The 11,809-nt window shown below is 43.2% G+C and overlaps 1 protein-coding gene across 5 annotated transcripts in view; it reads right to left on the bottom strand.

Annotated features, from left to right (window-relative positions):
• The window catches only part of NEK7 (NIMA related kinase 7), a 150,956-nt gene that overhangs the window by 70,792 nt on the left and 68,355 nt on the right, over nucleotides 1-11,809 (bottom strand). For all 5 annotated transcript variants that reach the window (XM_019502045.1, XM_019502046.1, XM_019502049.1 and 2 more), the window contains exon 5: nucleotides 5,871-5,981. In XM_019502045.1, coding sequence (XP_019357590.1) covers nucleotides 5,871-5,981 — 111 coding nt within the window. The remainder of the gene's footprint in view (nucleotides 1-5,870; nucleotides 5,982-11,809) is intronic.

Below are 11,809 nucleotides of genomic sequence, written 5' to 3'. Positions count from 1 at the left end.
AGGCAGACAGAACAGTGTTCACTTAGGGCTTTTTGGAGCTAATCAACAGGTCAGTTGGTAATGTTCCTCCATTCTTTCCTTGGAAAAAGCAGTTTAAGAAGAGCTTGAAGTAATGAGAGAGGCTTTTGTTTTGTTGACACTGTTATCAGCACCCTGCTGACTTCCTCACCTGTCAGGTTTGATGCAGACAGTATGAAAAAGCAGGAAGAGGGAGACTGAGAAGTGTAAGGTGCTGCACCTTGGTAGGAAGAACCTTCAATATACTTACAGGCTCGGCAGTACTACGCTCACTAGCACCACAACCAAAAGAGACTTGGGTGTCTTGATTGACCTCAAAATGAATATAAGCCACCAATGCAATGCCGTGGCTGGCAAACCAAACCAAACTCTGGCGTGCATCCACTGATGCATCTCAAGCAAAATCAGGGATGTCATCCTCCCGCTTTACTCGGCCCTGGTGAGACCGCAGCTGGAGTACTGCGTCCAGTATTGGGCCCCACACTTCAGAAGGGATGCAGAAAAGCTTGAGAGAGTCCAGAGGAGAGCCACTCATATGATCCAAGGCCTGGAGGGCAGGCTGTATGAGGAGAGGCTGAGGGACTTGGGAGTCTTCAGTCTGGAGAAGAAAAGGCTCAGGGGGGACTTGATGGCAGGCAGCCTACAATTATGAAAGAGGGGTGCATCAGGACCTGGGAGAACAGCTGTTCATCAGAGCTCCCTAAAGGATAACAAGGTCTAACAGCCATAAACTGCAGGAAGGCCAATTTAGACTAGACATTAAAAAAAAGTTCTTTATGGTGCAAGTGTTCAGGGTCTGGAAAAAACTCCCCCCAGAGGTGGTGCAAGCACCTACTCTGGACTCTTAAAAAAAACATGTGGATGTTTTTCTTGCTGGGGTCACTTGATCCCAGCTGACTTCCTGCCTATGGCAGAGGGGCTGGACTCAATGATCTCATGAAGTCCCTTCCAGCCCCCTAATATCTATGAAATCTATGAAAAGCTCAATATCATCAACAGATGCAGGCACTGCACACTCCCCAACCCCCGTCCCCGAGTGCTAACCCAGGGCGGCGGTATGGCAACACTCCTACCCCTTGAGCAGTGAGAGAGAAAAAGCCTAGGATAGTGCAGGCAGACCTCCCTAATCAGAGGTCCTTGCAGGGTGTGGCCACACACCCCCTCAGTTCATCACTATAGAAGGGAAGTGAGAACTGCTCTAGTGTCCCCCAGCATCTAGCCTGAGCCACTGAGCATTTTAAGAGACAGAGGAAGGGGAACAGGCCATTCTTGGGGGAAGAGGCACAGATCACATGAGGTGAAGAGGAGGCACAGGCCACACATGGGAGGGGGAGCGGGGGACTGTATTCCCTGTGATTTCTGCATCCACAGTGGGGCATGGGGCTGCAGAGGTGCTGTACCAGCTCCAGAGAAGCCACCTCCATGGCCCAGTGGGCAGAACCTGGCATGGGAGGGAGTGCCATGCCGCCATAGCCGCCAAGATGAGGCCTGCCTGGGAGCAGCATCAGTACAACACACCATGCCGCTGCCATTTCCATGATTCACCACCATGGGCACGGGCACTGCACCAGCATATCAGGGCTTCTCAGCATCACAAAGCAGTGGGGGTACAGTCACAGCTGGACCCACATCCTAGTGAGAGAAGGGGGCAGGGGAGCTCTGATTTTCCATGACAAAAACCCAAAGTCAAACACCAAAATTTATAGGTATTTAGAATTTATTTTATTAGAATGACTGAGGCACTTTTAGGCTTCCAAATTGATTTAAAATTGTAAATATATGAATAAAGCACTGAGTTTAACCAATACCTACATATGTATAGTGAAATTTTATTTTAATCACGGAAAAACATTGGGATTTTTAATCAAAGAACTTATGATGTTTAAAACAGAAAAAACCAGGATCTCTGGTCATAAGACTCTATGCTACATCTTGAAATATAACAGTGGTGTCATTTAAGTTACCCAAGGAGAATGGTTAATTTTTTGTACACCTGGTAATCACAGGGTTTTGTTTTTAGGTTGTCTTTTTCTTTACCCTTTTTATTATTATTATTATTATTATTAATTTGGGAGTGGGGAAAGGTGCAAGATTAGGGGTTGCTGATAATTGTTGGCTCTATACTATTCAGTTGTGGCCATTTAAATTATCAAAAACCTGCTTGTCTCCTTATCATGGCAAAGCTCTCAGAAACCTGATGCCCTTTTTATAGGCTCCTCTTTGGCTTCCAATAAAACTAACAGTACCACAATAGTGGAGGCCAAGCTATTGTTATTGCTTTCCAGGACTACTAATTATGTTTCCCTCTCTCATAGTGACAAACCAAAACACATTTGCATGGCAGTTTGGAGGTTTTTCCATTCTGTTACAGATTATTTATTTTCAAAAGTATTTTTTCAAAAACTACAGAATAAGCCACAACACACACTCCTAAAAACAAAATTCACTCCATCCAAACAGACTATCAAATCATTTTCTCCATAAGCAGTATGAAGACTGAGCGCATTATGACACCTCATACATATTTAACAATAGCCTGATAAGCTGTCATTAACATCAAACAGCAATCTAGGTTTGCTACATTAAACATGATTCCTATGTTAAGAGGACAATCATAAACTGCTCCAAGATCGAGACTGTAAGAAATGCCCACCAACTTGGACAAGGTGTAATGAGGCCAGCTTGCACTGACGGAGACATTAGACACATACTGGGTTAAAAAAAGCTTCAATGGGCCATAAGACGAGACATGCCATAAGGCAATCTGTCATGGAGTACTCATATTAATAACTGTTGTGTCAAATCTGAACATTCAAAAGAACAGACAAACCTTCCTTTATGTTGTATGAAGTGTAAGCCTACAAAATTAATAATTCATGAGACAAAAGAAAAATCTCGTATTTGGATATAAATTTTAACAGGACCCTGTCAACCTGTTTCGACCCAAATTTTGATTATCCCACTGTAAAATTGTCAGTCTAGTGAGGGAATGTTCTTCAATGCTTTAAAGCCAATTTAAAAATTCATTAGTGTGAAAGAATTAAATACTCTGTTCATGTGGGATCACCACAGAACACTGCTCTGCTATTTGTTCTACTGTTCCATCTGCAATAGTAGAACAAAAACTAACTAGAATACTTCTTCCTGGGGTGTCCTGTGCTGATAGCATTAATGATGGTGTAAATGCAAGAAACGTTAAATGCAGTGAAAAGAAAAAAAGTAGGGGTACAGAGGATGCAAGTATCAAGGAAAAAATTAACTGAAAAGTAAAAAAGCTTCATTGTTATCGAGTGATTTGTCCAAGTTCCAGAGTCCATTTGCAGAAATCTTCTTGGAAAGCTCTCTCTAAACTAGGGTTGAATACATGCATTGAAATAATCTAGGAGAATTCTTCCAGGTTTGTTCTCCTGGTAGAGAAATTAACCCAGAGCTGTGTGAACAGACATTCATATGAGGCCTGTGCACACATTTCAGCATGAAGGCTCCCTGGGTGCCTGTAGAAGTGTGGGGATGCTGCTCTGATGCACTGTAGTAACAGCGGCTTGGAGTAGACTCAACTGAGACTGCTGGAGCATGCCAATTAGCACGCTCTGGCAGCCTGGGCATCTCGTGTATTCAACGTCCCCAGGCTTCAAAAACAGTGGCGGAGGAGCTTTAAAGCTCGTCAAATGAGCTTGCACCACACCACCATTTTGAAGTGCGGGACGCTGAATACATGACATTCTGTAAGCACTTTAATTAGACTATAAGAGCGACTCTAATTACAATGCCCCATCCCCAGAGCATGTGTAAATATGCCTCCTTAGACTGCCTGGCAGCAGTGCATATAGCAGCCCTGATTGCCTGACCCAGACTGCCCATAGCAAGCCTGCATTTCCTGCACCACAACGTGGGAATTGTGAAGGGAGCATGTTCTGCTTCTTGGTGGAGCTGCAGAATCCAACAAGTGACACACTGTGTCTCCTGGGAGTGGGAGATGCTGGTCTCTTCTGAGAGAAGCCACAGCATGGCATGTATAGACCTTTGCACTCTATTCCCAGGATACTTTTCTCCTGGAGTGGCCATTTTTCTGAGAGAGAAAAAGGCTGAATACCTGCACACTTTCTGGCCTCATACAAACATCCAGTTTCTTCTGAGAGAGTCACTGCTCTCCCAGGAGAAACCATGAGTGTACAGATGTTCAAGTTTTTTTCTCCCAAGATAAATATGGCCACTCCAAGAGAAAAATAATTGGGGGAACAACCCGAGTTTAAATCACTCCCAGAGGAGTTTCACCTGGGAAGGTGATTGTCTGTACATGACATGGCTTCCCTCAGAAGAGAACATAGTCCTCCAGCTTCTCCCCTTCCCTCCTCACCCCCCATATGGAGACAGTGCATCACTCACTGGACTCTGCTGCTCCAGAACATATCCCCTTCACTAATCCCACGTTCTGCTGTAGCGAAACAAAGGTTGATCATGGGCAGTCCAGGTCAGCCAAACAGGGCTGCCTATGCACCGCTGTGATCTGTCACCCAGCAGACTAAGGAAGCCTGCAAAGCGTGCTGAGATGTGTGCACAGGGTCCCCTACTTACTGCACAGTATCAGCACTGCAAGTTTTCCACTCTTCAGGGCTGCAGCATTTGAATTTCTGTACACACAGCTCTGGATAAGTTTCTCTACCCAGACAACAGACCCAGGCGAATTCTCCCAGATTATCTGAATGTGTATACACAGCCTCTTTCTCCTGGGAGTGTTTCAACTCTCTCAAGAGAAACTGAATGTCTGTACAAGATCTAAGACTAGCTGGACATGAGTAAAGAAAATATTTTATAATATAAGGTTTCTACAGTTATTGCACAGGCAGGAATAAAGTTGAACTAATACTGCAAAAAATGATGTTGCTTACATGTGTCAACTGAAACAGATAACATTCATAACAAAATAAAGTGCATCTATTGATCAGATGATGAATTCTAATTAAACCACTTTTTGTATCTAGAAAAAGAAATGTTTAACTATGCCTGGAAATTTTGCAATTATTTTCTAATACATCAGCATTTTCTTTGCCAAGGCAGTAAATAGCTACAGGCCCCAAAACTAGAAAATATAAATTTTCTCCTTAAGTGTCCAGCCTTCTCCATCTTTCTTTATCATGTGGAATACAGTATTTGAGGACACTTGATAATCGTTGTGCCAAACTCGCACAGGAAAGTGATCATAATATATAAAAATACAACTTACTTCTGCAGCTAAAGAAGCAATTAATACCTATTCAAGAAAAACTGTTGCCTTTCAAACAAATCTGAATTTTAAATTAAGTTGGATAGCTCAGGTTATTTCCTTTATAATATGAGCCAGTATCTGACAAAATTTTAGAAGCATTACTGGTAGTCATCAAGGAAGCATCTAAATTTACTATTAACTGTTACAGATTCATAAACTTGAAGGAGGACATGATTTCTCTTTCTCTCAATCCTCCCTCCAGCCAAAAAAAAATTCTTTGAAAGAAGGCATATGTTTAGATAGCTAAATTTAACAATGCCACAGTATTAGATTAACAGTGAAATGGCACTCTGTCACACCCATTTTTCCTATACCCATTAATGCATTTGAAGTCTAGCTGTATTTTCACCTGCCCTTACTACTGACATCATCATTCTCATTTCACTATCACCTTTGCTGTTTTTTTAAATGACATAAAAATCTACCTATATTTTCTCTCCTTCAGATTCATTCAGAACACTCCATCTTCCTTTTACTGCCTTGCCATCTCACATTCAGTGAAGTGTTGAGCAATGAAAATGAAAAAGAAATACGAACAATACTTCTCCAAATTTTGATTAAAGGCCATTTAAAATAAATTTCTTACCTTTATCATTCTAGAGAGATCTCCAGCATCCGCTAATTCCAATACTATGTTCAGTTCATTGTCTTCAATGAATGAGGCATAATATTTAATCACATTTGGATGATTCAGTTGCTAAGAAAAGAAAATAATGAATCAGATATTTCACTCTATAATATTGTCCTTTAACAGTATGCTTTGATATATGATGTCATTGTATTATAAATATGTACTTATGTTAAACATTTTAGATTTGAGCAATTCAAGACGGCAAGAATTTCAGGTCCCAAGAACATCCAATATTTTGGTCCAAGAATTAGATGGTTTGCATAAGAACATGAAAGGGAAATACCACAAACAAATTAATGCACACAATCATTCTCCTGTCCCCTTGCATATATTCTGAGCCCACAATAACCTAAGCTTCTCCATGTCTTCATATGAAGCCTTACATCAGGGATGTCAAACATAAGGCCTGCAGACTTTTCAGCCCAATTTGGGTGCATTGGGGAACCTTCCTTCAGCAGCAGCAAAGCACCTGGATGAGATCTCCAGCACTGCAGCCTGAGCAACACCACAGCTTGTTGCCATTATAGCAACCAAGTGTCCCGGTGAAAGCTGTGGTGCTGGAGCACCAGCAGCATAATGGAATAAAGCCTAGCACTGTGACTTGTTTCAGCAGCAGTAGCCACGTGCCTGCAGGGTCAGGCTTCATTACACAGTGCTGCTTGAGCTCCAGACCTGCAGCTCCCACCCAGGTGCTTGGCTACTACTGCCCTGCTCTGGCACCCCTTCTGGCCATTCAGAGAGAGGCAGGGGGGCAGCTAGGCTCCAATTCACATGCATGTGGAGAAGGAGACATGGCCTGGCCCCAGTTCAGCCGTGGGTAGAAGGGGGCATGGCTTGGCCCCAATCCAGCCATGTGGCAGCACGGGAGGGTGGCAGTATTAATGGCCATTGCTCTCCTGGCACAAAACTTCCCAACCCCTTGGGGAGCCTTGTAGGCCAGATGCCATGGCTCCAAAGGCCACATTTGGCCTGTGGGTTGGAGGTTGAGCATCCTTACCCTACACCTCATTCTCTGTTTTCTACACCAGTGGTCTCCAAAGTGGGGTGTGTGCACCCCAGGGGGTGCGCAAGACAATCCACTGAGGTGCCGGAAGAAAATATTAGAACTTCTATTTATATTTATTTTTTATCTATAAAAATAAGAAAGAAATTAAGCTTTACTAATATTTAATATATGGATTGACACTGGCGCCCTCACTCGGTCTGTATGTCAGATGGTCACGTGTCACATATGGTACACGAGTAGTACATGTATATAATTTATAAATAAATAAATAAATATACAGATATTGGGGGTTCATGCTCAAAATTTTTTTACTGATGGGGTGTGCGATCAAAAAAGTTTGGAGACCACTGCTCTACACTGAACAAAGAAAAGTGTTTTTAGAACAAGCAGCACATGAGCACATAAACAACACATTATAACAAATATGAATGGGACAGGGACAAAGTGGGGAATACCAATTCTGACGTTTTCTAACTTCTATATGCCTTCAATTTTCAAATGTATTTGTGTCTGACTTCAACCAAATATTTCAGAATTCAGAGGCTTGTTTTTTTCCTAAGCTGATTAACAAAGCAAAAAACAAACAAAAAAATAAGAATTTAATTCCATTATGGATTATCACTAAAGTTGGAATCCAAAATCTCCCCTGCCTAGTACAGATGTCTCCCACTTTAGTTAAAAGAGTAACAAAGTAGCAGTAGTAAACTATTCTCTCTGTGAGAGCCACCCCTAGTTTCTACTGGAGACAGTAGTTTCTGGCTGCTGCCATAAGGAATGCTTCAGCATTTTATCCAATTACTGCCTCATGCAATATTCATAAAATGTTTCTGAGATCAAAGGCCTAAGGAGTTATTATAGCTGCTGCTGCTGCATTGCACCTGAACCAGACCTCTCACTGTTCCTGGTACAATTCTCAGTGCAGTTACATTCGGGAACTGAGTGGGGTTCAAGCACAGACTAAATGTTTTGAGATTTCATCAGGTAAGCTCTACTGAGCGTATGCACATTGCTATTTGCAGGGGTTTGAAAGGGATTTGAAACAGAACCATCACCTTTCAAATATCAAGTCTCCCATCAAAAAGCAACCTGACCCTCAAAAAAAGAAGTGTGAGGCAGCAATCGAGATAGACATTTTTAGTCAAAATAGTTATGAGGGGCCAGGCACAAGGTACCAGATCCTGCTCTTGGAAGGTAAGCAAGCTTGGCCTGTCTGTGCAAACCGTTTGGAAAGCATTTGTTTGGCTGTTTGCTTGGGCCACATGCTCCAAGCAGTGATTGCTGCCTGTGTCTAACAAAATCCCTAACAAGGGAGTGGAGCCAGTCCAGGCCCAGGAGAGCATAAGAGGAGACCCCTCTGAGGGACCTGGGGAGCAACTGAATAGGGCAGGGGTGGGCATGCAGCCCATGGGCCGGATGCAGCCCCCCAAGCCATTCTATCTGGCCCACAGGGTCCCTAAAAAATTTAGAAAATCAATACTTATCTGCCCCTAGCTGCCTGTCATGCAACCCTTGATGGCTTGCCAAAACTCTGTAAGAGGCCCTCTGCCCAAAATAACTGCCCACCCCTGGAATAGGGGATAGCAAAGAGGGCAGTTTACAAGCAGTTGGCAAGTCAGTTCGCAGATCAGTTTGCCACACCCTCATCTTTGAAGGGGAGCCTTTAAGGTAAGTTACTTCTTTAATTAAGAGTAACTAATCCAGATATTTAGCAGAAATAGCTAAAACTCTGCAATTAGAGGAATACTTAAGTCTCTTGTTTGATAATCAGCTGTAATTATGGCAAAGTAAAGTTAAACAAAAGGTTAATACATAAGTTCAAAGTTTCTAGTCTAAGGGAACCCATAAATTAAAACCTTCTTAAAAGAGGAAACTGAGTTTTAACACTTTTTAAAAATATGCAGGAAAAAGCCCAGCAATAGGGTGGGAGGCTACTCTGTTTATTCCACTGAGTTCAACATGTATCATTACTTGCCACAGGTTCCATGTGTGTGCACCCAATGCAAGGAACTCCTGGCTCTGAGAAAGCAAATATGCTCTCCCAGGGTTAAGGTGTTGGAACTGGAGCAGCTACGGGAGGCAGAGAGGTTCATAGATGAATTGGGACCTACTGAATTCGAAGCAGCTGCCCTCTGATTTTGTGGTTTAAGTGTGGCACCCGGCACCTTTTTTGTGGTGGAGCATGATGGGCCAGTTTCCCCATGTCTCTGATTAGCTGAGCGGTCCTGGAACTCCCACCCCTCCCTGGAGACTGACAGAAGTCCCACCCCTCCCCAACACTTACTGTCAGTTTTGTGTCTTTTCACAGTCCCCGTGTTTTTTCATAGGGACCAGGCTTTTTAACACAGAGCAACTGAATTCGCTCTTTCCGTGAAAATCATAAATTCAGTAGGTCCCTATAGATGAGGCTTTCCAGGACAATGGAAAAGCAATCTGACCTCTACTGTAGCAGCTCCCAAGCTGCTGAGGAGGATGAAAGCCTCAAGGATGAAGGCCATCAAACTGGGAAGGAGGGAAACTGTCACTTAGATAGGACCCACCTTCCAGTTGAAGTTAGTGTCCTCTTGCACCAAGGATACTCCTCCAAGGGAGAGATACCCACAGGACAAAGCAGCAGGTGGAAGTAGTGTGCAATCTGATTATTAGGCACATAGATGGATTTGTGATGTCCAAGAGGACCACATGGCGACTTGCCTGCTGGATGCAAAGGGAGTAGACCTCACGAGATGTGTATATAGGCTAGTACAGAGGACTGGGGAGAAGCCAGTGGTCATGTTCCAGATGGGTACCACTGACATGGGTAAAGGGTGGCAGAAAGGTCCTGGAACCTAAATGTAGTCTGCTAGGTAGGAGGATGAAGTCCAGGACTTGCATGGTAGCATTCTCTGAAACAGTTCCAGTGCCACATGCAGGATCTGGGACACAGGCAAAGCTCAAGAGTCAACGCATGGCTTAGATGACAGTGCAGAAAGGAAGGGTTTAAGTTTATCAGAAACAGGGAGACCTTTGGAACAGGGGGAGTTATACAGAAAGTGATGGTCTCTACCTATGCCAAAACAGTACCACAAAGCTGGCATGTAACATAAAAAAAGGATGGTAGAGCGGCATTGTTTTTAAACTGAAAACAGGGAAAAAGCTGACAGGTACACAACAGCATACAGTTCATATTGACACATCCTATAGGGGTGAAACTGTAAATATATATCAGAATAAGAAAAAGTGAAGGAAAGCACATGCAAATACCTTTAATGAGTAAAATGCCACAAAGAAGTTGCCAACCAGGTAATAATAAAAAGTACACGTGCTTTTAAACTAATGCTAGAAGCCTCAGATTAAAGACGGGGGAACTTGATCGCTTAGCAGTAAATAATGATACTGACATAATATGCATCTCTGAAACATGGTGGAATGAGGAAAATCAATGGGATACTGTAATGCCAGGATACAAATTATGCAGAAATAACTGGATAGGTGTACTGGTGGAGGAGTGGCACTCTACATCAAAGATTACACCGAACCAAATAGGGTAGATTTTTCAACTGATTAAGAGAAATACCATAGAATCTTTGTGGATAGAAATCCTGGGTTTCAACAGAAAAAAGTACATCTAGAGATATATATATTATTGACCCCCCAGACCAGGATGGCAGCCACAAGCTAGAAATACTAGAGGAAGCTCAGTGAGACTGTGGCAGCAGAAAACACCGTAATAATGAGGGAGTTCCACTATCTAGAAACAGACTGCGTCAATCTAACATCAAGCCAGAATGCATAGAACAAATTTCTTGATGTTAAAAAAGACTGCTTCCTGAAGCAGTTAGTCCTGGAACCTATAAAAAGAAAGCCCACTCTTGACCTAGTCCTAAGGTAGTGCACAGGATTTGGTGCAACAGGTAAGTGTTAGTATGCTGCTCAGCAATAGTGACCACAATGCAATTGGGTTTGACATCCATGTGGGAGGGAAGACAAGAAAATTTATCACAGTTGCCTTTAACTTTAAAAAGGAAGACAATAACAAAATGAGAAGGCTAGTTAGAAAGAAGTTAAAAGGTGTCCCCAAAGAGGTGAAGAACTTGTAAGCAGCATGGGAACTACTTAAGACAACCGTATTAGAGGCAAAGAACTAATGCATAATGCAAATTAAAAAAAAAAAATGGAAAGCAGACCAAAAGAAAGCCAGCATGATGTAATGGTAAAGTTGCAGAGACAACAAGCAGAAAAAAGATTTCTTTTAATAAGTGGAAGTTAAATTCTAATGAGCATAAATAAAAAAAGCATAAATGCTGGCAAATCAAATGTCAAACTGTAATAAGACAAAGTTAAGAGAATTCAAGAAGAAACTTCCTAGAGACACAAAAAAGGCTCTAGAGGGGATGCAGAGAACTATAGGCCCACGAGCCTAGCTTCTGTTCCTGCAAAACTTGTAGAAACAATAAAAAAAAGAATTCTTCAGTACATGGGTGAACATGACTTGCTATGAAGGAATCAGCATAGCTTTGTCAAAGGGAAAGTACACCTCACCAACCTATTAATAAGGGTGCACCGATAGAGATTTTTTGGGCAATACCGATGGCCAATACTTAAGGGGCCATATTGGCCAATACCAATCTGATTCCAATAGCCTGGAGAGGAGTGCCAGGCTGGTCTGGTGCCGGGGGGGGGAGTGGGGAAGGGGCATGGGGGGAGCAGATCAAGGCTCTCGTGGTGAGGGAGGGAGTGAGGCTGAGGCAGGCACTGCTCACCCGGGGCAGGAAAGAGCACAGGATGGAGCCATGAGCGGCTCATCCGGGGGGCCTCTGCACCCCAGGAGGGCACACGGGGTGTGCGCCCCCAGATCTGTGCGCGGGGTGAGGGCAGGCTGCTGCTGCAGGCTGGGGCCAGGGCTGCGCTT

The sequence above is a fragment of the Gavialis gangeticus genome, unplaced genomic scaffold (assembly GCF_001723915.1).
Source record: "Gavialis gangeticus isolate Ggan-Ray unplaced genomic scaffold, GavGan_comp1, whole genome shotgun sequence".
NCBI classification, from domain to species: domain Eukaryota; kingdom Metazoa; phylum Chordata; order Crocodylia; family Gavialidae; genus Gavialis; species Gavialis gangeticus.
The sequence above is the reverse complement of the archived record's forward strand: the minus strand, read 5'-3'. Positions and strand labels throughout refer to the sequence as shown.